The sequence below is a fragment of the Somniosus microcephalus genome, chromosome 15 (assembly GCF_052327205.1).
Source record: "Somniosus microcephalus isolate GS21.2 chromosome 15, FLI_Smic_1.0, whole genome shotgun sequence".
Taxonomy (NCBI): Eukaryota; Metazoa; Chordata; class Chondrichthyes; order Squaliformes; family Somniosidae; genus Somniosus; species Somniosus microcephalus.
The window spans coordinates 7,826,103-7,852,974 of record NC_141001.1 but is presented as its reverse complement, the minus strand read 5'-3'; the positions used below and the strand labels follow the sequence as shown (position 1 = coordinate 7,852,974).

Below are 26,872 nucleotides of genomic sequence, written 5' to 3'. Positions count from 1 at the left end.
CTTTATGGGAATCTCATGCTCCATTGAAGTGAGGTATACTACTGGAGAATGGAATATTTTCCAACACAACACTCAGTATCTGAGACCAGCACTCCCAGGGCAGGTACAGCACGGGTTCGATACAGTAAAGCTCCCTCTGCAGTGTCCCATCAAACACTCCCAGGGCAGGTACAGCACGGATTAGATACAGAGTAAATCTCCCTCTACACTGCCCCATCAAACACTCCCAGGGCAGGTACAGCACGGGTTAGATACAGAGTAAAGCTCCCTCTACACTGTCCCATCAAACACTCCCAGGGCAGGCACAGCATGGGTTAGATACAGAGTAAAGCTCCCTCTACACCGTCTCATCAAACACTCCCAGGACAGGTACAGCACGGGTTGGATACAGAGTAAAGCTCCCTCTACACTGTCCCATCAAACACTCCCAGGACAGGTACAGCACGGGTTAGATACAGAGTAAAGCTCCCTCTACACTGTCCCATCAAACACTCCCAGGGCAGGCACAGCATGGGTTAGATACAGAGTAAAGCTCCCTCTACACCGTCTCATCAAACACTCCCAGGACAGGTACAGCATGGGTTGGATACAGAGTAAAGCTCCCTCTACACTGTCCCATCAATCATTCCCAAGGTTAGATACAGAGTAAAAAGCATTTTGAGAGATTAGGCATTTTGACTTTCCATCAGGTTGTGTTTCTCCACCCATTACCTTTCCTTCCTCCCTGTCTATGTGCCTCCCTCCTTCTGTTAAGCCCATGAGTCAAGCGAGTGTGCTTAAAAACAAGTCACCGAAGTGAAATCCCAGAAATTAGGTTCGGGGGCTTGCCGCGCGTGCAAGCCCCCGATGTGCACTCACCCGGCGCGCCGACATCTGAAGCCTGGGCCTGCTTGGAATTCCTGTCACTGGCCCGGTTCAGATCTCGGCGCGATGTGCTTGCCTGATCCAGCGGCGTAGTTAGTGCGATGTGCCGGCTGGGATCAGGTGAGCACTCTGCAGCCAATCAGGGGAGGGGAAACTTCATTCATGAGTTTGATAGTAAGAACTGTCAAACTCATGAAAAGTACGGGCGCCCAAAAGACTAGTTTAACTTTAAATAAAATTTAAAAAAACATCCCAATAATTAAATAAACTATAAATAACTTGAAAAAAAACTATTTTAAACAATTAATCAAATTTTTGAAAAAAATAATTTTTTTAAAAATCGGGTCTAAAACTACACTTACCTTACTGTAAAGTCCTTAAAAACAATAAAGCTGTGGAAAAAATGTTATAATTTTAAGTAATAGACCACTTACCTTAAAGAATGAAGTCCTTACGTCTCCTTTGAGGCCCTTACACACGCGCAAACCTGTGGGGAAAAAGGAATTTCAGCGCGCACGCGCAGACTCCTGCACGCACGCGTTCGACCTTTGAACCCCTTGGTTCAGAGGACAGGAAATGCCGGTTTCCCGCGCATGCTGAAAACCGGCACTTCCATCGGGCCCACGCGTGAGTACCCCGTCCGTACTCGCGCGTTGGGCCCGGAATTACTGGGATTGAGTTGACCACTGCAATTATTGAAATTCCTTTTTTCTCAAAAAGCCAAAGCTTTTTATGTAATCCGCCTTCAAAATCCTTCCCACTTCCTGCCTGGCTCGAGATACAAAGCTTTTAGTAAAATTATATAAATTCTAACAGCTTAGACAGAGAAACCCACTGTGAATAAACAGATTACTCCGTCAGGCTAGAGTGTAGGGTTGGTTTTAGTTGAGAGAATTAAACTGCTTAAACAAATATTAACCTTTCTTGCATCCTTCCTTCAGTAAGCACCTTTGCAATAGTACTTCTTGTCATCAAATAGCTCCTGTTTAGATACAAAATCTATATTAAAGAATTTCCATCAGACCTTGCTTCCCTGAACAAATAATGGTACAGTACAGTCCTTCTAGGAGTTCCCGCCTTTAAGTTAAACTTTTCTTGTTTTCTGTCTGGTGCATATAATGAAAGCGGTTCAACTGGCCCAACTACTGTACTCTGAACATGTTGCGAAATAAACGAGCATTGCAACATTTTAAAAGCAAACTTTCACTTGTCATCCCAGCAAGGAAATGGTAGAGAAACCCAGCCCATTGATTTAATGCACAGTTAAACACCCATTCTGCTATTCCATCTGTAAAGTGCAGAACAAATATAGCTGGAAATAGTCAGCACGTCAGGCAACATCTGTGGAGAAAGCGAGATCATTCAGGTGACATTTCAGGTCTCCGTGGGACTCGCAGTGCCGAGGAAGAGTCTTGGAGCAGAAACATCAACTGAATGACTTCTGTTTCTCCACAGATGCTGCTTGACCTGACGATTTCCAGCACTTTTGTTTCAGATTTTGCTTACAGCTGTTCTGCCTCCGACTCTGTGTGAAGGCATTTTTGCCTCTCCTCAAATACCTCTCCCTTGCAGCTGTGCATTGGCCAAGTACAGCAGCAATTTAGAGACTGTTGTCCAGTAAAGGAGATCTGTCATTTAATTTAATAAAGTGGTAATTTAGCACGTGGCTGTACTGTGATGTGTTCCTTACTTCTGGAGATACGTTGTGAGAATAAATCATTAATATTGATCAGTTTTTACCACTCGGAAAGAATTTTGCCCCTTGGGTGCAATAACTATCAGTTTCAGACCCGGTCCACTTGCTCGCCGTATGAGCCCAGTCAGTTGCCTGCCAGGCTGCGAGGTAACTCTCACTTTCTCTCTCAGACCAGTTTGCATGGGACAACGGGTGCAGTGGCAGTCGACTCGCCCCCATGACCTCGCAGCGGCGAGCTGTGTCCCATCGCCATGCCCTCCCGATGAGCATCATAGACCAGCAGCAGTCTCGGGAGCGACAGCAGGAGGCCAGTCCCCCCATCAAGCAGCACCCGCTTCCTTTCGATGCCGAGCTGGAGTGCACAGACGTGTTGCAGCGGTGTTTGAGTGAGCACAGCTGGAAAATAGGTAAGAAAGCGCTTTGTGTGAGCGGGAGTGTCCATACATGTGCTGCAGAGCACTCCTCACACCTCTCTGGGCTGTTCAGTAATCACTAGACTGCTGGCGACCCTCAGTGGTGAATCATAGGTTGGCACGCCACACAGAAGTGACGTTCAATGGATACAAGTTCTGCCTATAAAGCAGTGATAAATGGAGATCCACACGGGTCTGTTCTGGCTCTTTTGCTGTTGCTAAATATTAAAGTGTTCTGAAGAGATCAATCTCCTTCCACAGTCTATGTACACTCTACTCTTTAACTGACTCTACCAACCCATTTAATCTCCTCCCACAGCCCATGTACACTCTCCGCTATCATGGACTCCACCCACCCATTCAATCTCCTCCCACAGCCCGTGTACACTCTCCCCTATCCTGGACTCTATCCACCCATTCAATCTCCTCCCACAGCCCATGTACACTCTCCCCTATCATGGACTCTACCCACCCATTCAATCTCCTCCCACAGCCCATGTACACTCTCCCCTATCCTGGACTCTATCCACCCATTCAATCTCCTCCCACAGCCCATGTACACTCTCCCCTATCCTGGACTCTACCCACCCATTCAATCTCCTCCCACAGCCCATGTACACTCTCCCCTATCCTGGACCCTATCCACCCATTTCGTCTCCTCCCACAGCCCATGTACACTCTCCCCTATCCTGGACTCTATCCACCCATTCAATCTCCTCCCACAGCCCATGTACACTTTCCGCTATCATGGACTCTACCCATCCATTCAATCTCCTCCCACAGCCCATGTTCACTCTCCCCTCTCATGGTCTCCACCCACCCATTTAATCTCCTTCTGTATATTCTCTCCTAACATAGACTCCACCCACCCATTACAGATCCAGTACACTCTCCCCTATCCTGGACTCTACCCACCCATTCAATCTCCTCCCACAGCCCATGTACACTCTCCCCTCTCATGGACTCTACCCACCCATTCAATCTCCTCCCACAGCCCATGTACACTCTCCCCTATCCTGGACTCTACCCACCCATTCAATCTCCTCCCACAGCCCATGTACACTCTCCCCTATCATGGACTCTACCCACCCATTCAATCTCCTCCCACAGCCCATGTACACTCTTCCCTATCATGGACTCTACCCACCCATTCAATCTCCTCCCACAGCCCATGTACACTCTCCCCTATCATGGACTCCACCCACCCATTCAATCTCCTCCCACAGCCCATGTACACTCTCCCCTATCCTGGACTCTATCCACCCATTCAATCTCCTCCCACAGCCCATTTACACTCTCCCCTATCCTGGACTCTATCCACCCATTCAATCTCCTCCCACAGCCCATGTACACTCTCCCCTATCCTGGACTCTACCCACCCATTCAATCTCCTCCCACAGCCCATGTACACTCTCCCCTATCCTGGACTCTATCCACCCATTCAGTCTCCTCCCACAGCCCATGTACACTCTCCCCTATCCTGGACCCTATCCACCCATTTCGTCTCCTCCCACAGCCCATGTACACTCTCCCCTATCCTGGACTCTATCCACCCATTCAATCTCCTCCCACAGCCCATGTACACTCTCCGCTATCATGGACTCTACCCATCCATTCAATCTCCTCCCACAGCCCATGTTCACTCTCCCCTCTCATGGTCTCCACCCACCCATTTAATCTCCTTCTGTATATTCTCTCCTAACATAGACTCCACCCACCCATTACAGATCCAGTACACTCTCCCCTATCCTGGACTCTACCCACCCATTCAATCTCCTCCCACAGCCCATGTACACTCTCCCCTCTCATGGACTCTACCCACCCATTCAATCTCCTCCCACAGCCCATGTACACTCTCCCCTATCCTGGACTCTACCCACCCATTCAATCTCCTCCCACAGCCCATGTACACTCTCCCCTATCATGGACTCTACCCACCCATTCAATCTCCTCCCACAGCCCATGTACACTCTTCCCTATCATGGACTCTACCCACCCATTCAATCTCCTCCCACAGCCCATGTACACTCTCCCCTATCATGGACTCCACCCACCCATTCAATCTCCTCCCACAGCCCATGTACACTCTCCCCTATCCTGGACTCTACCCATCCATTCAATCTCCTCCAACTCTCCACTGGCTGGAGTCATACCTAGCAGAAAGGAAGATGGTTGTGGTTGTTGGAGGCCAATCATCTCAGCCTCACGACAACACTGCACGAATTCCTCAGGGCAGTGTCCTAGGCCCAACCATCTTCAGCTGCTTAATCATTGACCTTCCCTCCATCATAAGGTCAGAAGTGGGGATGTTCACTGACGATTGCACAGTGTTCAGTTCCATTTGCAATTCTTCAGATAATGAAGCAGTCCGTGCCCACATGCAGCAAGACCTGGACAACATCCAGGCTTGGGTTGAAAAGTGGCAAGTAACATTCATGCCACACAAGTGCCAGGCAATAACTATCTCCAATAAAGAGAGTCTAACCACCTTCCCTTGACATTCAATGGCATTACCATCGTCGAATTCCCCACCATCAACATCCTGGGGGCTACCATGGACCAGAAACTTAACTGGACCAGCTACATAAATATTGTGGCAACAAGAGCAGGTTAGAGGCTAGGTATTCTGTGGCGAGTGACTCACCTCCTGACTCCCCAAAGCCCTTCCACTACCTACAAAGCACAAGCCAGGAATGTGATAGGATACCCTCCAGCTGCCTGGATGAGTGCAGCTCCAACAGCACTCAAGAAGCTCAATACCATCCAGGACAAAGCAGCCCGCTTGATTGGTACCCCATCCACCACCTTAAACATTCACTTCCTCCACCACCGGCGTACCGTGGCTGCAGTGTGTACCATCTACAAGATGCACTGCAGCAACTCGCCAATGCTTCTTCGGCAGCACCTCCCAAACCGGCGACCTCTACCACCTAGAAGGACAAGGGCAGCAGGCGCATGGGAACACCATCACCTGCAAGTCCCCCTCCAAGTCACACACGATCCTGACTTGGAAATATATCGCCGATCCTTCATCGTTACTGGGTCAAATTTCTGGAACTCCCTACCTAACAGCACTGTGGGAGCACCTTCACCACACAGAGGCAGCGGTTTAAGAAGGTGGTCCACCACCGCTTTCTCAAGGGCAACTAGGACTGGGCAATAAATTATGGTCTTGCCAGCGATGCCCACATACCATGAATGAATAAAATAAATAAAAATCTCCTTCCACACCCCTGTACATCCTCCGTATCATGGTCTCTACCCACCCATTCAATCTCCTTCCACAGCCCATGTAGACTCTCCCCCATTATGGACTCTACCCACACATTAAATCTTCTCCCACAGCCCATGTACACTCTCCCCTATCATGGACTCCACCCACCCATTCAGTCTCCTCCCACAGCCCGTGGCTACCGACCATAGAGCACATATACCAGAAACGCTGTCTACGGAGGTCACGGTCCATCATCAAAGACCCTACCCACCCCAGCCACAGTCTGCTCACCCTCCTGCCATCTGGGAGACGCTACAGATGCATTCGCACCCGTACGACCAGATTTAGGAACAGCTTCTTTCCCAGGGCTGTCATCCTACTGAACTCCACAAATAAACTCTAAAGCCTGCACATCTGCCAATGCACTTTATTATGGTTATGTTTATGTTAATATACTACAAGCCAAATGTATGTTGAATGTTTAAATGTCTTAATCCAAATGTACACTCTCGGGAGCCGCAAGCCTACATTTCGTTGTACTGCACTTGTGCACTAACAATGACAATAAAAGTTGATTTGATTTGATTTGATGTTCACTCTCCCCTATCATGGACTCCACCCACCCATTCAATCTCCTCCCACAGCCCATGTTCACTCTCCCCTATCATGGACTCCACCCACCCATTCAATCTCCTCCCACAGCCCATGTACACTCTCCCCTATCCTGGACTCCACCCACCCATTCAATCTCCTCCCACAGCCCATGTACACTCTCCCCTATCATGGACTCCACCCACCCATTCAATCTCCTTCCACAGCCCATGTGCACTCTCCCCAATCATGGACTCCAAGCTATCCATTTAATATCCAGAGAAAACAAAATGTAGATTAAGGCTCCTTATCACCAAAACGAACCAAGTAATAGGGCAGATTATTCTTCCTTCGTCATATACAGAGATGCCTGTGATCAGTAACCTCTTCTCTTTCCCTAGGTGGCTTGTCCTTGACCTTTTCTCCCTCCGCAACTGGAGCAACCCCCCAACGGTAGGTATCTGTATGTATGTGTGTGTGTGTGTGTGTACATATATTGTGTTTGTGTACATTCTCATTCCTTGGTTTTCAAATCCCTCCATGGCCTTACCTGTCCCTATCTCTGTAACCTGCTCCAGCCCGACAACCCTCCGAGACCTCTGCGCTCCTCCAATTCAGGCCTCTTGCGCATCCCCGATTTTAATCATTCCACCATTGGCGGCCGTGCCTTCAGCTGCCTGGCCTTAAGCTCAGGAATTCCCTCCATAAACCTCTCTACCTTTCTACCTCTCTCCCTTGTTTAAAATGCTCCTTAAAACCTATCTCTTTGACCAAGCTTTGGTCATCTGTCCTAATATCTCCTCCTGTGGCTCGGTGTCAAATTGTGTCTGATTACGCTCCTGTGAAGCGCAATGGGACGTTTTAATATGTTAAAGGTGCTATATAAATACAAGTTGTTGTTGTGTGTATTGTGTGTGATATGTATATATTCTGTGTGTATGTATTTTGTGTGATCTCTCACCAGCACCCTCTGTCTGTCAGTTAACCTGCTTATCCCGCAGCTACTTTTCTGTTAGCTCCGATCCCGCTATTACCACTGTGACCACACAGTTACACTCCAATTCTTTTTTTTACCCTCCAGATCCTACAGTTACCTACTGTTCCTTCAATTATCACCTGGTCCGGCAGTTACCCCTTTGATCTTTCTACAACCCCAATCCTGCAGTTACTCCTTTGACCCTTCTATTACCCTGGATCCTTCAGTTACCTGCATGCTTCTATTACCCCCAATCCTTCCACTACTCCTGGTCCTTCAGTTACCCCAATGCTTCAGTTACCCCAATGCTTCAATTACCCCCCAATGCTTCAGTTACTCCAATGCTTCAGTTACTCCAATGATTCAGTTACCCCCAATGCTTCAGTTACTCCAATGCTTCAGTTACCCCCCAATGCTTCAGTTACTCCAATGCTTCAGTTACTCCAATGATTCAGTTACCCCCAATGCTTCAGTTACACCAATGCTTCAGTTACCCCAATGCTTCAGTTACTCCAATGCTTCAGTTACCCCAATGCTTCAGTTACTCCAATGCTTCAGTTACCCCAATGATTCAGTTACCCGCAATGCTTCAGTTACCCCCAATTGCTTCAGTTACTCCGCTGATTCAGTTACCCCCAATGCTTCAGTTACTCCAATGCTTCAGTTACCCCAATGATTCAGTTACCCCCAATGCTTCAGTTACCCAATGCTTCAGTGACCCCCAATGCTTCAGTTACCCCCAATGCTTCAGTTACCCCCAATGCTTCAGTTACCCAATGCTTCAGTTACCCCCAATGCTTCAGTTACACCAATGCTTCAGTTACCACAATGCTTCAGTTACCCCCAATTGCTTCAGTTACTCCGATGATTCAGTTACCCCCAATGCTTCAGTTACTCCAATGCTTCAGTTACCCCAATGATTCAGTTACCCCCAATGCTTCAGTTACCCAATGCTTCAGTTACCCAATGCTTCAGTTACCCCCAATGCTTCAGTTACCCCCAATGCTTCAGTTACCCCCAATGCTTCAGTTACCCAATCCTTCAGTTACCCCAAATGCTTCAGTTACCCCCAAATGCTTCAGTTACCCCAATGCTTCAGTTACCCCCAAATGCTTCAGCTACCCCAATGCTTCAGTTACCCCCAAATGCTTCAGTTACCCCAATGCTTCAGTTACCCCCCAATGCTTCAGTTGCCCCCAATGCTTCAGTTACTCCAATGCTTCAGTTACCCCCCAATGTTTCAGTTACTCCAATGCTTCAGTTACCCCCCAATGCTTCAGTTACCCCAAAGCTTCAGTTACCCCAATGCTTCAGTTACCCCAATGCTTCAGTTACCCCAATGCTTCAGTTACCCCAATGCATCAATTGCCCCCAATGCTTCAGTTACTCCAATGCTTCAGTTACCCCAATGCTTCAGTTACCCCAATGCTTCAGTTACCCCAATGCTTCAGTTGCCCCCAATGCTTCAGTTACCCCAATGCTTCAGTTACTCCAATGCTTCAGTTACGCAATCCTTCAGTTACCCCAATGCTTCAATTGCCCCCAATACTTCAGTTACTCCAATGCTTCAGTTACCCCCAATGCTTCAGTTACCCCAATGCTTCAGTTACCCCAATGCTTCAGTGAACCCAATGCTTCAGTTACCCCCAAATGCTTCAGTTACCCCAATGCTTCAGTTACCCCAATGCTTCAGTTACCTCCAAATGCTTCAGTTACTCCAATGCTTCAGTTACCTCAATGCTTCAGTTACTCCAATGCTTCAGTTACCCCAATGCTTCAGTTACCCCAATGCTTCAATTACCCAAATGCTTCAGTTACTCCAATGCTTCAGTTACCCCGCAATGCTTCAGTTACTCCAGTGCTTCAGTTACTCCAATGATTCAGTTACCCCCAATGCTTCAGTTACACCAATGCTTCAGTTACCCCAATGCTTCAGTTACTCCAATGCTTCAGTTACCCCAATGCTTCAGTTAATCCAATGCTTCAGTTACCCCAATGATTCAGTTACCCGCAATGCTTCAGTTACCCCCAATTGCTTCAGTTACTCCGATGATTCAGTTACCCCCAATGCTTCAGTTACTCCAATGCTTCAGTTACCCCAATGATTCAGTTACCCCCAATGCTTCAGTTACCCAATGCTTCAGTTACCCCCAATGCTTCAGTTACCCCCAATGCTTCAGTTACCCAATGCTTCAGTTACCCCCAATGCTTCAGTTACCCCCAAATGCTTCAGTGACCCCAATGCTTCAGTTACCCCCAAATGCTTCAGCTACCCCAATGCTTCAGTTACCCCCAAATGCTTCAGTTACCCCAATGCTTCAGTTACCCCCCAATGCTTCAATTGCCCCCAATTCTTCAGTTACTCCAATGCTTCAGTTACCCCCCAATGTTTCAGTTACTCCAATGCTTCAGTTACCCCCCAATGCTTCAGTTACTCCAATGCTTCAGTTACTCCAATGCTTCAGTTACCCCCCAATGTTTCAGTTACTCCAATGCTTCAGCTACTCCAATGCTTCAGTTACCCCCCAATGTTTCAGTTACTCCAATGCTTCAGTTACTCCAATGCTTCAGTTACCCCAATGCTTCAGTTACCCCAATGCTTCAGTTACCCCAATGCTTCAGTAACCCCCAATGCTCCAGTTATCCCAAATGCTTGTCACCCCAATGCTTCAGTTATCCCCAATGCTTCAGTTACCCCTAGATGCTTCAGTTACCCCAATGCTTCAGTTGCCCCCAATGCTTCAGTAACTCCAATGCTTCAGTTACCCCAATGCTTCAGTTACCCCCAATGCTTCAGTTACTGCCATGCTTCAGTTGCCCAATGCTTCAGTTACCCCCAATGCTTCAGTTACCCCAATGCTTCAGTTACTCCAATGCTTCAGTTACCCCAATGATTCAGTTACCCCCAATGCTTCAGTTACTCCAATGCTTCAGTTACTCCAATGCTTCAGTTTCTCCAATGCTTCAGTTACCCCAATGCTTCAGTTACCCCAATGATTCAGTTACCCCAAATGCTTCAGTTAGCCACAATGCTTCAGTTACCCCAATGCTTCAGTTACTCCAATGCTTCAGTTACTCCAATGCTTCAGTTACCCCAAAGCTTCAGTTACCCCAATGCTTCAGTTACCCCAATGCTTCAGTTACCCCAATGCTTCAGTGACCCCCAATGCTTCAGTTGCCCAATGCTGCAGTTACCCCCAATGCTTCAGTGACCCTAATGCTTCAGTTACCCCAATGCTTCAGTTACCCCAAAGCTTCAGTTACCCCAATGCTTCAGTTACGCAATCCTTCAGTTACCCCAATGCTTCAATTGCCCCCAATACTTCAGTTACCCCAATGCTTCAGTTACCCCAATGCTTCAGTTACCCCAATGCTTCAGTTACCCCAATGCTTCAGTTACCCCAATGCTTCAGTTACCCCCAAATGCTTCAGTTACGCCAATGCTTCAGTTACCCCAATGCTTCAGTTACCCCCAAATGCTTCAGTTACCCCCAAATGCTTCAGTTACTCCAATGCTTCAGTTACCTCAATGCTTCAGTTACTCCAATGCTTCAGTTACTCCAATGCTTCAGTTACCCCAATGCTTCAGTTACCCCAATGCTTCAATTACCCAAATGCTTCAGTGACTCCAATGCTTCACTTACCCCCCAATGCTTCAGTTACTCCAATGCTTCAGTTACTCCAATGATTCAGTTACCCCCAATGCTTCAGTTACACCAATGCTTCAGTTACCCCAATGCTTCAGTTACTCCAATGCTTCAGTTACCCCAATGCTTAAGTTACCCCAATGCTTCAGTTACTCCAATGCTTCAGTTACCCCAATGATTCAGTTACCCGCAATGCTTCAGTTACCCCCAATTGCTTCAGTTACTCCAATGATTCAGTTACCCCCAATGCTTCAGTTACTCCAATTCTTCAGTTACCCCAATGCTTCAGTTACCTCAATGCTTCAGTTACCCAAAGCTTCAGTTACCCCAATGCTGGTTACCCCAATGCTTCAGTTACTCCAATGCTTCAGTTACTCCAATGCTTCAGTTTCCCCAATGCTTCAGTTACCCCCAAATGCTTCAGTTACCCCAATGCATCAGTTACTCCAATGCTTCAGTTACTCCAATGCTTCAGTTACCACAATGCTTCAGTTACCCCAATGCTTCAGTTACCTCAATGCTTCAGTTACTCCAATGCTTCAGTTACCCCAATGCTTCAGTTACCCCCAATGCTTCAGTTACTCCAATGCTTCAGTTACCCCCAGTGCTGAAGTTACACCCATGCTTCAGTTACTCCAATGCTTCAGTTACTCCAATGCTTCAGTTACTCCAATGCTTCAGTTACCCCAATGCTTCAGTTACCCCAATGCTTCAGTTACCCCAATGCTTCAGTTACCCCAATGCTTCAGTTACCCCAATGCTTCAGTTACTCCAATGCTTCAGTTACCCCAATGCTTCAGTTACCCCCCAATGTTTCAGTTACTTCAATGCTTCAGTGACTCCAATGCTTCAGTTACCCCCCAATGTTTCAGTTACTCCAATGCTTCAGTTACTCCAATGCTTCAGTTACCCCAATGCTTCAGTTACCCCAATGCTTCAGTTACCCCCCAATACTTCAGTTACCCCCAAATGCTTAATTACCCCAATGCTTGTTACCCCAATGCTTCAGTTACCCCAATGCTTCAGTTACCACAATGCTTCAGTTACTCCAATGCTTCAGTTACCCCAATGCTTCAGTTACCCCCAATGCTTCAGTTACTCCAATGCTTCAGTTACCCCCAGTGCTGAAGTTACACCCATGCTTCAGTTACTCCAATGCTTCAGTTACTCCAATGCTTCAGTTACTCCAATGCTTCAGTTACCCCAATGCTTCAGTTACCCCAATGCTTCAGTTACCCCAATGCTTCAGTTACCCCAATGCTTCAGTTACCCCAATGCTTCAGTTACTCCAATGCTTCAGTTACCCCAATGCTTCAGTTACCCCCCAATGTTTCAGTTACTCCAATGCTTCAGTTACTCCAATGCTTCAGTTACCCCAATGCTTCAGTTACCCCAATGCTTCAGTTACCCCCCAATACTTCAGTTACCCCCAAATGCTTAATTACCCCAATGCTTGTTACCCCAATGCTTCAGTTACCCCAATGCTTCAGTTACTCCAGTGCTTCAGTTACTCCAATGCTTCAGTTACTCCAATGCTTCAGTTGCCCAATGCTTCAGTTAGTCCAATGCTTCAGTTACCCCCAATGCTTCAGCTACCCCCAAATGCTTCAGTTACCCCAATGCTTCAGTTACTCCAATGCTTCAGTTACTCCAATGCTTCAGTTACCCCAATGCTTCAGTTACCACAATGCTTCAGTTACCCCAATGCTTCAGTTACCACAATGCTTCAGTTACTCCAATGCTTCAGTTACCCCAATGCTTCAGTTACCCCCAATGCTTCAGTTACTCCAATGCTTCAGTTACCCCCAGTGCTGAAGTTACACCCATGCTTCAGTTACTCCAATGCTTCAGTTACTCCAATGCTTCAGTTACTCCAATGCTTCAGTTACCCCAATGCTTCAGTTACCCCAATGCTTCAGTTACCCCAATGCTTCAGTTACTCCAATGCTTCAGTTACCCCAATGCTTCAGTTACCCCCCAATGTTTCAGTTACTTCAATGCTTCAGTGACTCCAATGCTTCAGTTACCCCCCAATGTTTCAGTTACTCCAATGCTTCAGTTACTCCAATGCTTCAGTTACCCCAATGCTTCAGTTACCCCAATGCTTCAGTTACCCCCCAATACTTCAGTTACCCCCAAATGCTTAATTACCCCAATGCTTGTTACCCCAATGCTTCAGTTACCCCAATGCTTCAGTTACTCCAGTGCTTCAGTTACTCCAATGCTTCAGTTACTCCAATGCTTCAGTTGCCCAATGCTTCAGTTACCCCAATGCTTCAGTTACCCCAATGCTTCAGTTACCCCAATGCTTCAGTTACCCCCAATGCTTCAGCTACCCCAATGCTTCAGTTACCCCAATGCTTCAGTTACCACAATGCTTCAGTTACCCCCAATTGCTTCAGTTACTCCGATGATTCAGTTACCCCCAATGCTTCAGTTACTCCAATGCTTCAGTTACCCCAATGATTCAGTTACCCCCAATGCTTCAGTTACCCAATGCTTCAGTTACCCCCAATGCTTCAGTTACCCCCAAATGCTTCAGTTACCCCAATGCTTCAGCTACCCCAATGCTTCAGTTACCCCCAAATGCTTCAGTTACCCCAATGCTTCAGTTACCCCAATGCTTCAGTTACCCCAATGCTTCAGTTACCCCCAATGCTTCAGTTACCCTAATGCTTCAGTTACCCCAATGCTTCAGTTACCCCAATGCTTCAGTTACACAATCCTTCAGTTACCCCAATGCTTCAATTGCCCCCAATACTTCAGTTACTCCAATACTTCAGTTACCCCCAATGCTTCAGTTACCCCAAATGCTTCAGTTACCCCCAATGCTTCAGTTACCCCAATGCTTCAGTTACCCCCATGCTTCAGTTACCCCCATGCTTCAGTTACCCACAATGCCTCAGTTACCCCCAATGCTTCAGTTACCCCCAATGCTTCAGTTACCCCAATGCTTCAGTTACCCCAATGCTTCAGTTACCCCGAATGCTTCAGTTACCCCCAATGCTTCAGTTACCCAATGCTTCAGTTACCCCAATGCTTCAGTTACCCCCAATGCTTCAGTTACCCCCAATGCTTCAGTTACCCCAATGCTTCAGTTACCCCAATGCTTCAGTTACTCCAATGCTTCAGTTACTCCAATGCTTTAGTTACTCCAATGCTTCAGTTACTCCAATGCTTCAGTTACTCCAATGCTTCAGTTACCCCAAAGCTTCAGTTACCCCAATGCTTCAGTTACCCCAATGCTTCAGTTACCCCAATGCTTCAATTGCCCCCAATGCTTCAGTTACTCCAATGCTTCAGTTACCCCCAATGCTTCAGTTACCCCAATGCTTCAGTTACCCCAATGCTTCAGTTACCCCCAATGCTTCAGTTACCCTAATGCTTCAGTTACCCCAATGCTTCAGTTACCCCAATGCTTCAGTTACCCCAATGCTTCAGTTACGCAATCGTTCAGTTACCCCAATGCTTCAATTGCCCCCAATACTTCAGTTACTCCAATGCTTCAGTTACCCCCAATGCTTCAGTTACCCCAATGCTTCAGTAACCCCAATGCTTCAGTTACCCCAATGCTTCAGTTACCCCCAAATGCTTCAGTTACCCCAATGCTTCAGTTACCCCAATGCTTCAGTTACCTCCATATGCTTCAGTTACCACCAAATGCTTCAGTTACTCCAATGCTTCAGTTACCTCAATGCTTCAGTTACTCCAATGCTTCAGTTACCCCAATGCTTAAGTTACCCCAATGCTTCAATTACCCAAATGCTTCAGTTACTGCAATGCTTCAGTTACCCCCCAATGCTTCAGTTACTCCAATGCTTCAGTTACTCCAATGATTCAGTTACCCCCAATGCTTCAGTTACACCAATGCTTCAGTTACCCCAATGCTTCAGTTACTCCAATGCTTCAGTTACCCCAATGCTTCAGTTACTCCAATGCTTCAGTTACCCCAATGATTCAGTTACCCGCAATGCTTCAGTTACCCCCAATTGCTTCAGTTACTCCGATGATTCAGTTACCCCCAATGCTTCAGTTACCCCCAATGCTTCAGTTACCCAATGCTTCAGTTACCCCAATGCTTCAGTTACCCCAATGCTTCAGTTACTCCAATGCTTCAGTTACTCCAATGCTTTAGTTACTCCAATGCTTCAGTTACTCCAATGCTTCAGTTACTCCAATGCTTCAGTTACCCCAAAGCTTCAGTTACCCCAATGCTTCAGTTACCCCAATGCTTCAGTTACCCCAATGCTTCAATTGCCCCCAATGCTTCAGTTACTCCAATGCTTCAGTTACCCCCAATGCTTCAGTTACCCCAATGCTTCAGTTACCCCAATGCTTCAGTTACCCCCAATGCTTCAGTTACCCTAATGCTTCAGTTACCCCAATGCTTCAGTTACCCCAATGCTTCAGTTACCCCAATGCTTCAGTTACGCAATCGTTCAGTTACCCCAATGCTTCAATTGCCCCCAATACTTCAGTTACTCCAATGCTTCAGTTACCCCCAATGCTTCAGTTACCCCAATGCTTCAGTAACCCCAATGCTTCAGTTACCCCAATGCTTCAGGTCCCCCAAATGCTTCAGTTACCCCAATGCTTCAGTTACCCCAATGCTTCAGTTACCTCCATATGCTTCAGTTACCCCCAAATGCTTCAGTTACTCCAATGCTTCAGTTACCTCAATGCTTCAGTTACTCCAATGCTTCAGTTACCCCAATGCTTAAGTTACCCCAATGCTTCAATTACCCAAATGCTTCAGTTACTGCAATGCTTCAGTTACCCCCCAATGCTTCAGTTACTCCAATGCTTCAGTTACTCCAATGATTCAGTTACCCCCAATGCTTCAGTTACACCAATGCTTCAGTTACCCCAATGCTTCAGTTACTCCAATGCTTCAGTTACCCCAATGCTTCAGTTACTCCAATGCTTCAGTTACCCCAATGATTCAGTTACCCGCAATGCTTCAGTTACCCCCAATTGCTTCAGTTACTCCGATGATTCAGTTACCCCCAATGCTTCAGTTACCCCCAATGCTTCAGTTACCCAATGCTTCAGTTACCCCCAATGCTTCAGTTACCCCCAAATGCTTCAGTTACCCCAATGCTTCAGTTACCCCCAAATGCTTCAGCTACCCCAATGCTTCAGTTACCCCCAAATGCTTCAGTTACTCCAATGCTTCAGTTACCCCCCAATGCTTCAGTTGCCCCCAATGCTTCAGTTACTCCAATGCTTCAGTTACCCCCCAATGTTTCAGTTACTCCAATGCTTCAGTTACCCCCCAATGCTTCAGTTACCCCAAAGCTTCAGTTACCCCAATGCTTCAGTTACCCCAATGCTTCAGTTACCCCAATGCTTCAATTGCCCCCAATGCTTCAGTTACTCCAATGCTTCAGTTACCCCCAATGCTTCAGTTACCCCAATGCTTCAGTTACCCCAATGCTTCAGTTACCCCCAATGCTTCAGTTACCCCAATGCTTCAGTTACTCCAATGCTTCAGTTACGCAATCCTTCAGTTACCCCAATGCTTCAATTGCCCCCAATACTTCAGTTACTCCAATGCTTCAGTTACCCCAATGCTTCAGTTACCCCAATGCTTCAGTTAACCCAATGCTTCAGTTACCCCCAAATGCTTCAGTTACCCCAATGCTTCAGTTACCCCAATGCTTCAGTTACCTCCAAATGCTTCAGTTACTCCAATGCTTCAGTTACCTCAATGCTTCAGTTACTCCAATGCTTCAGTTACCCCAATGCTTCAGTTACCCCAATGCTTCAATTACCCAAATGCTTCAGTTACTCCAATGCTTCAGTTACCCCCCAATGCTTCAGTTACTCCAGTGCTTCAGTTACTCCAATGATTCAGTTACCCCCAATGCTTCAGTTACACCAATGCTTCAGTTACCCCAATGCTTCAGTTACTCCAATGCTTCAGTTACCCCAATGCTTCAGTTACTCCAATGCTTCAGTTACCCCAATGATTCAGTTACCCGCAATGCTTCAGTTACCCCCAATTGCTTCAGTTACTCCGATGATTCAGTTACCCCCAATGCTTCAGTTACTCCAATGCTTCAGTTACCCCAATGCTTCAGTTACCCCAATGCTTCAATTACCCAAATGCTTCAGTTACTCCAATGCTTCAGTTACCCCCCAATGCTTCAGTTACTCCAATGCTTCAGTTACTCCAATGATTCAGTTACCCCAATGCTTCAGTTACACCAATGCTTCAGTTACCCCAGTGCTTCAGTTACCCCAATGCTTCAGTTACTCCAATGCTTCAGTTACCCCAATGCTTCAGTTACTCCAATGCTTCAGTTACCCCAATGATTCAGTTACCCGCAATGCTTCAGTTACCCCCAATTGCTTCAGTTACTCCGATGATTCAGTTACCCCCAATGCTTCAGTTACTCCAACGCTTCAGTTACCCCAATGATTCAGTTACCCCCAATGCTTCAGTTACCCAATGCTTCAGTTCCCCCCAATGCTTCAGTTACCACCAATGCTTCAGTTACCCAATGCTTCAGTTACCCCCAATGCTTCAGTTACCCCCAAATGCTTCAGTTACCCCAATGCTTCAGTTACCCCCAAATGCTTCAGCTACCCCAATGCTTCAGTTACCCCCAAATGCTTCAGTTACCCCAATGCTTCAGTTACCCCCCAATGCTTCAATTGCCCCCAATGCTTCAGTTACTCCAATGCTTCAGTTACCCCCCAATGTTTCAGTTACTCCAATGCTTCAGTTACCCCCAATGCTTCAGTTACTCCAATGCTTCAGTTACTCCAATGCTTCAGTTACCCCCCAATGTTTCAGTTACTTCAATGCTTCAGTTACTCCAATGCTTCAGTTACCCCCCCAATGTTTCAGTTACTCCAATGCTTCAGTTACTCCAATGCTTCAGTTACCCCAATGCTTCAGTAACCCCAATGCTTCAGTTACCCCAATGCTTCAGTAACCCCCAATGCTTCAGTTACCCCCAATGCTTGTTACCACAATGCTTCAGTTATCCCCAATGCTTCAGTTACCCCTAGATGTTTCAGTTACCCCAATGCTTCAGTAACTCCAATGCTTCAGTTACCCCAATGCTTCAGTTACCCCCAATGCTTCAGTTACCGCCATGCTTCAGTTGCCCAATGCTTCAGTTACCCCCAATGCTTCAGTTACCCCAATGCTTCAGTTACCCCCCAATGCTTCAGTTACCCCCCAATGCTTCAGTTACTCCAATGCTTCAGTTACCCCCAATGCTTCAGTTACCCCAATGCTTCAGTTACCCCCAATGCTTCAGTTACCCCCAATGCTTCAGTTACCCCCAATGCTTCAGTTACCCCAATGTTTCAGTTACCCCAATGCTTCAGTTACCGCAATGCTTCAGTTACTCCAATGCTTCAGTTACTCCAATGCTTCAGTTACTCCAATGCTTCAGTTACCCCAATGCTTCAGTTACCCCAATGCTTCAGTTACCCCAATGCTTCAGTTACTCCAATGCTTCAGTTACCCCCAATGCTTCAGTTACCCCAATGCTTCAGTTACCCCAATGCTTCAGTTACCCCCAATGCTTCAGTTACTCCAATGCTTCAGTTGCCCAATGCTTCAGTTACCCCCAATGCTTCAGTTACCCTAATGCTTCAGTTACCCGAATGCTTCAGTTACCCCAATGCTTCAGTTACCCCAATGCTTCAGTTACGCAATCCTTCAGTTACCCCAATGCTTCAATTGCCCCCAATACTTCAGTTACCCCAATGCTTCAGTTACCCCAATGCTTCAGTTACCCCAATGCTTCAGTTACCCCCAAATGCTTCAGTTACGCCAATGCTTCAGTTACCCCAATACTTCAGTTACCCCCAAATGCTTCAGTTACCCCCAAATGCTTCAGTTACTCCAATGCTTCAGTTACCTCAATGCTTCAGTTACTCCAATGCTTCAGTTACTCCAATGCTTCAGTTACCCCAATGCTTCAGTTACCCCAATGCTTCAATTACCCAAATGCTTCAGTTACTCCAATGCTTCAGTTACCCCCCAATGCTTCAGTTACTCCAATGCTTCAGTTACTCCAATGATTCAGTTACCCCCAATGCTTCAGTTACACCAATGCTTCAGTTACCCCAATGCTTCAGTTACTCCAATGCTTCAGTTACCCCAATGCTTAAGTTACCCCAATGCTTCAGTTACTCCAATGCTTCAGTTACCCCAATTGCTTCAGTTACTCCAATGATTCAGTTACCCCCAATGCTTCAGTTACTCCAATGCTTCAGTTACCCCAATGATTCAGTTACCCCCAATGCTTCAGTTACTCCAATGCTTCAGTTACCCACCAATGCTTCAGTTACTCCAATGCTTCAGTTACCCCCCAATGTTTCAGTTACTTCAATGCTTCAGTTACTCCAATGCTTCAGTTACCCCCCAATGTTTCAGTTACTCCAATGCTTCAGTTACTCCAATGCTTCAGTTACCCCAATGCTTCAGTTACCCCAATGCTTCAGTTACTCCAATGCTTCAGTTACTCCAATGCTTCAGTTACTCCAATGCTTCAGTTACTCCAATGCTTCAGTTACTCCAATGCTTCAGTTACTGCAATGCTTCAGTTACCCCAATGCTTCAGTTACACCAATGCTTCAGTTACCCCAATGCTTCAGTTACTCCAATGCTTCAGCTACCCCAATGCTTAAGTTACCCCAATGCTTCAGTTACTCCAATGCTTCAGTTACCCCAATTGCTACAGTTACTCCAATGATTCAGTTACCCCCAGTGCTTCAGTTACTCCAATGCTTGAGTTACCCCAATGATTCAGTTACCCCCCAATGCTTCAGTTACTCCAATGCTTCAGTTACTCCAATGATTCAGTTTCTCCAATGCTTCAGTTACCCCAATGCTTCAGTTACCCCAATGATTCAGTTACCACAATGCTTCAGTTACCCCCAATGCTTCAGTTACTCCAATGCTTCAGTTACCACAATGCTTCAGTTACCTCAATGCTTCAGTTACCCAAAGCTTCAGTTACCCCAATGCTTGTTACCCCAATGCTTCAGTTACTCCAATGCTTCAGTTACTCCAATGCTTCAGTTACCCCAATGCTTCAGTTACCCCCAAATGCTTCAGTTACCCCAATGCTTCAGTTACTCCAATGCTTCAGTTACTCCAATGCTTCAGTTACCCCAATGCTTCAGTTACCACAATGCTTCAGTTACCACAATGCTTCAGTTACCACAATGCTTCAGTTACTCCAATGCTTCAGTTACCCCAATGCTTCAGTTACCCCCAATGCTTCAGTTACTCCAATGCTTCAGTTACTCCAATGATTCAGTTACCCCAAATGCTTCAGTTACCCACAATGCTTTAGTTACCACAATGCTTCAGTTACCCCCAATGCTTCAGTTACCCCAATGCTTCAGTTACCCCAATGCTTCAATTGCCCCCAATGCTTCAGTTACCCCCAATGCTTCAGTTACTCCAATGCTTCAGTTACCCCAATGATTCAGTTACCCAAAGCTTCAGTTACCCCAATGCTTGTTACCCCAATGCTTCAGTTACCCCAATGCTTCAGTTGCTCCAATGCTTCAGTTACCCCAATGCTTCAGTTACCCCCCAATGCTTCAGTTACCCCCAAATGCTGAATTACCCCAATGCTTGTTACCCCAATGCTTCAGTTACCCCAATGCTTCAGTTACCCCAATGCTTCAGTTACTCCAATGCTTCAGTTACCCCCAATGCTTCAGTTACCCCATGCTTCAATTGCCCCCAATGCTTCAGTTACCCCCAATGCTTCAGTTACTCCAATGCTTCAGTTACCCCAATGCTTCAGTTACCCAAAGCTTCAGTTACCCCAATGCTTCAGTTACCCCAATGCTTCAGTTACCCCAATGCTTCAGTTACCCCAATGCTTCAGTTACTCCAATGCTTCAGTTACTCCAATGCTTCAGTTACCCCAATGCTTCAGTTACCCAAAGCTTCAGTTACCCCAATGCTTGTTACCCCAATGCTTCAGTTACCCCAATGCTTCAGTTACTTCAATGCTTCAGTTACCCCCAATGCTTCAGTTACCCCAATGCTTCAGTTACCCCCAATGCTTCAGTTACCCCCAATGCTTCAGTTACCCCCAATGCTTCAGTTACCCCAATGCTTCAGTTACTCCAATGCTTCAGTTACCCCAATGATTCAGTTACCCCCAATGCTTCAGTTACCCAATGCTTCAGTTACCCCCAATGCTTCAGTTACCCCCAATGCTTCAGTTACCCAATGCTTCAGTTACCCCCAATGCTTCAGTTACCCCCAAATGCTTCAGTTACCCCAATGCTTCAGTTACCCCCAAATGCTTCAGCTACCCCAATGCTTCAGTTACCCCCAAATGCTTCAGTTACCCCAATGCTTCAGTTACCCCCCAATGCTTCAATTGCCCCCAATGCTTCAGTTACTCCAATGCTTCAGTTACCCCCCAATGCTTCAGTTACTCCAATGCTTCAGTTACCCCCAATGCTTCAGTTACCCCAATGCTTCAGTTCCCCCAATGCTTCAATTGCCCCCAATGCTTCAGTTACACAATCCTTCAGTTACCCCAATGCTTCAATTGCCCCCAATACTTCAGTTACTCCAATGCTTCAGTTACCCCCAATGCTTCAGTTACCCCAATGCTTCAGTTACCCCAATGCTTCAGTTACCCCAATGCTTCAGTTACCCCCAAATGCTTCAGTTACCCCAATGCTTCAGTTACCCCAATGCTTCAGTTACCTCCAAATGCTTCAGTTACCCCCAAATGCTTCAGTTACTCCAATGCTTCAGTTACTCCAATGCTTCAGTTACCCCAATGCTTCAGTTACCCCAATGCTTCAATTACCTAAATGCTTCAGTTACTCCAATGCTTCAGTTACCCCCCAATGCTTCAGTTACTCCAATGCTTCAGTTACTCCAATGATTCAGTTACCCCCAATGCTTCAGTTACACCAATGCTTCAGTTACCCCAATGCTTCAGTTACTCTAATGCTTCAGTTACTCCAATGCTTCAGTTACTCCAATGCTTCAGTTACCCCAATGATTCAGTTACCCGCAATGCTTCAGTTACCCCCCTTGCTTCAGTTACTCCGATGATTCAGTTACCCCCAATGCTTCAGTTACTCCAATGCTTCAGTTACCCCAATGATTCAGTTACCCCCAATGCTTCAGTTACCCAATGCTTCAGTTACCCCCAATGCTTCAGTTACCCCCAATGCTTCAGTTACCCAATGCTTCAGTTACCCCCAATGCTTCAGTTACCCCCAAATGCTTCAGTTACCCCAATGCTTCAGTTACCCCCAAATGCTGCAGCTACCCCAATGCTTCAGTTACCCCCAAATGCTTCAGTTACCCCAATGCTTCAGTTACCCCCCAATGCTTCAATTGCCCCCAATGCTTCAGTTACTCCAATGCTTCAGTTACCCCCCAATGTTTCAGTTACTCCAATGCTTCAGTTACCCCCCAATGCTTCAGTTACTCCAATGCTTCAGTTACTCCAATGCTTCAGTTACCCCTCAATGTCTCAGTTACTTCAATGCTTCAGTGACTCCAATGCTTCAGTTACCCCCCAATGTTTCAGTTACTCCAATGCTTCAGTTACTCCAATGCTTCAGTTACCCCAATGCTTCAGTTACCCCAATGCTTCAGTTACCCCCCAATGCTTCAGTTACCCCCAAATGCTTAATTACCCCAATGCTTGTTACCCCAATGCTTCAGTTACCCCAATGCTTCAGTTACTCCAATGCTTCAGTTACTCCAATGCTTCAGTTACTCCAATGCTTCAGTTGCCCAATGCTTCAGTTACCCCAATGCTTCAGTTACCCCAATGCTTCAGTTACCCCAATGCTTCAGTTACCCCCATTGCTTCAGTTACCCCAATGCTTCAGTTACCCCAATGCTTCAGTTACCACAATGCTTCAGTTACCCCCAATTGCTTCAGTTACTCCGATGATTCAGTTACCCCCAATGCTTCAGTTACCCAATGCTTCAGTTACCCCCAATGCTTCAGTTACCCCCAATGCTTCAGTTACCCAATGCTTCAGCTACCCCCAATGCTTCAGTTACCCCCAAATGCTTCAGTTACCCCAATGCTTCAGTTACCCCCAAATGCTTCAGCTACCCCAATGCTTCAGTTACCCCCAAATGCTTCAGTTACCCCAATGCTTCAGTTACCCCAATGCTTCAGTTACCCCAATGCTTCAGTTACCCCATTGCTTCAGTTACCCCAATGCTTCAGTTACCCCAATGCTTCAGTTACCCCAATGCTTCAGTTACCCCAATGCTTCAGTTACCCCCAAATGCTTCAGTTATGCCAATGCTTCAGTTACCCCAATGCTTCAGTTACCCCCAAATGCTTCAGTTACCCCCAAATGCTTCAGTTACTCCAATGCTTCAGTTACCTCAATGCTTCAGTTACTCCAATGCTTCAGTTACCCCAATGCTTCAGTTACCCCAATGCTTCAATTACCCAAATGCTTCAGTTACTCCAATGCTTCAGTTACCCCCCAATGCTTCAGTTACTCCAATGCTTCAGTTACTCCAATGATTCAGTTACCCCCAATGCTTCAGTTACCCCAATGCTTCAGTTACTCCAATGCTTCAGTTACCCCAATGCTTAAGTTACCCCAATGCTTCAGTTACTCCAATGCTTCAGTTACCCCAATTGCTTCAGTTACTCCAATGATTCAGTTACCCCCAATGCTTCAGTTACTCCAATGCTTCAGTTACCCCAATGATTCAGTTACCCCCAATGCTTCAGTTACTCCAATGCTTCAGTTACCCCCCAATGCTTCAGTTACTCCAATGCTTCAGTTACTCCAATGCTTCAGTTACCCCCCAATGTTTCAGTTACTTCAATGCTTCAGTTACTCCAATGCTTCAGTTACCCCCCAATGTTTCAGTTACTCCAATGCTTCAGTTACTCCAATGCTTCAGTTACCCCAATGCTTCAGTAACCCCAATGCTTCAGTTACCCCAATGCTTCAGTAACCCCCAATGCTTCAGTTACCTCTAATGCTTGTTACCCCAATGCTTCAGTTATCCCCAATGCTTCAGTTACCCCTAGATGCTTCAGTTACCCCAATGCTTCAGTAACTCCAATGCTTCAGTTACCCCAATGCTTCAGTTACCCCCAATGCTTCAGTAACCGCCATGCTTCAGTTGCCCAATGCTTCAGTTACCCCCAATGCTTCAGTTACCCCAATGCTTCAGTTACCCCCCAATGCTTCAGTTACCCCCCAATGCTTCAGTTACTCCAATGCTTCAGTTACCCCCAATGCTTCAGTTACCCCAATGCTTCAGTTACCCCCAATGCTTCAGTTACCCCCAATGCTTCAGTTACCCCCAATGCTTCAGTTACCCCAATGTTTCAGTTACCCCAATGCTTCAGTTACCCCAATGCTTCAGTTACCCCAATGCTTCAGTTACCCCAATGCTTCAGTTACTCCAATGCTTCAGTTACTCCAATGCTTCAGTTACTCCAATGCTTCAGTTACTCCAATGCTTCAGTTACTCCAATGCTTCAGTTAGCCCAAAGCTTCAGTTACCCCAATGCTTCAGTTACCCCAATGCTTCAGTTACCCCAATGCTTCAATTGCCCCCAATGCTTCAGTTACTCCAATGCTTCAGTTACCCCCAATGCTTCAGTTACCCCAATGCTTCAGTTACCCCAATGCTTCAGTTACCCCCAATGCTTCAGTTACTCCAATGCTTCAGTTGCCCAATGCTTCAGTTACCCCCAATGCTTCAGTTACCCTAATGCTTCAGTTACCCCAATGCTTCAGTTACCCCAATGCTTCAGTTACCCCAATGCTTCAGTTACGCAATACTTCAGTTACCCCAATGCTTCAGTTACCCCAATGCTTCAGTTACCCCAATGCTTCAGTTACCCCCAAATGCTTCAGTTACGCCAATGCTTCGGTTACCCCAATGCTTCAGTTTACCCCAAATGCTTCAGTTACCCCCAAATGCTTCAGTTACTCCAATGCTTCAGTTACCTCAATGCTTCAGTTACTCCAATGCTTCAGTTACTCCAATGCTTCAGTTACCCCAATGCTTCAGTTACCCCAATGCTTCAATTACCCAAATGCTTCAGTTACTCCAATGCTTCAGTTACCCCCAATGCTTCAGTTACTCCAATGCTTCAGTTACTCCAATGATTCAGTTACCCCCAATGCTTCAGTTACACCAATGCTTCAGTTACCCCAATGCTTCAGTTACTCCAATGCTTCAGCTACCCCAATGCTTCAGTTACCCCAATGCTTCAGTTACTCCAATGCTTCAGTGACCCCAATTGCTTCAGTTACTCCAATGATTCAGTTACCCCCAATGCTTCAGTTACTCCAATGCTTGAGTTACCCCAATGATTCAGTTACCCCCAATGCTTCAGTTACTCCAATGCTTCAGTTACTCCAATGATTCAGTTTCTCCAATGCTTCAGTTACCCCAATGCTTCAGTTACCCCAATGATTCAGTTACCCCAAATGCTTCAGTTACCCACAATGCTTCAGTTACCACAATGCTTCAGTTACCCCCAATGCTTCAGTTACTCCAATGCTTCAGTTACTCCAATGCTTCAGTTACCCCAATGCTTCAGTTACCTCAATGCTTCAGTTACCCAAAGCTTCAGTTACCCCAATGCTTGTTACCCCAATGCTTCAGTTACTCCAATGCTTCAGTTACTCCAATGCTTCAGTTACCCCAATGCTTCAGTTACCCGCAAATGCTTCAGTTACCCCAATGCTTCAGTTACTCCAATGCTTCAGTTACTCCAATGCTTCAGTTACCCCAATGCTTCAGTTACCACAATGCTTCAGTTACCACAATGCTTCAGTTACCACAATGCTTCAGTTACCCCAATGCTTCAGTTACCCCAATGCTTCAGTTACCCCCAATGCTTCAGTTACTCCAATGCTTCAGTTACCCCCAGTGCTGAAGTTACACCCATGCTTCAGTTACTCCAATGCTTCAGTTACCCCAATGCTTCAGTTACCCCAATGCTTCAGTTACCCCAATGCTTCAGTTACCCCAATGCTTCAGTTACCCCAATGCTTCAGTTACCCCAATGCTTCAGTTACTCCAATGCTTCAGTTACCCCAATGCTTCAGTTACCACAATGCAGCATGGTGGCATAGTGGTTAGCACTGTTGCCTCACAGCGCCAGAGACCCGGGTTCGAATCCGGCCTCGGGTGACTGTCTGTGTGGAGTTTGCACATTCTCCCCGTGTTTGCGTGGGTTTCCTCCGGGTGCTCCGGTTTCCTCCCACAGTCCAAAGATGTGCAGGTTAGGTTGATTGGCTATGATAAAAAATTGACCCTTAGTGTTAGGGGGACTAAATACGTGGGGTTACGGGGATCGGGTGGGATATGTGTCGGTGCAGGCTCGATGGGCCGAAATGGCCTCTATCTGCACTCTGGGGTTTCTGTGATTCTGTGATTCAGTTACCCCCAATGCTTCAGTTACTCCAATGCTTCAGTAACCCCAATGCTTCAGTTACCCC

At 46.5% G+C, this 26,872-nt stretch overlaps 1 protein-coding gene across 1 annotated transcript in view; it reads left to right on the top strand.

The window, feature by feature from the left end:
- Positions 1-26,872, top strand: part of LOC147106531 (uncharacterized) — a 179,381-nt gene that overhangs the window by 67,708 nt on the left and 84,801 nt on the right. Inside the window, exons 6-7 of the mRNA XM_086007491.1 lie at positions 2,731-2,967; positions 7,180-7,231. Coding sequence (XP_085863617.1) covers positions 2,731-2,967; positions 7,180-7,231 — 289 coding nt within the window. The remainder of the gene's footprint in view (positions 1-2,730; positions 2,968-7,179; positions 7,232-26,872) is intronic.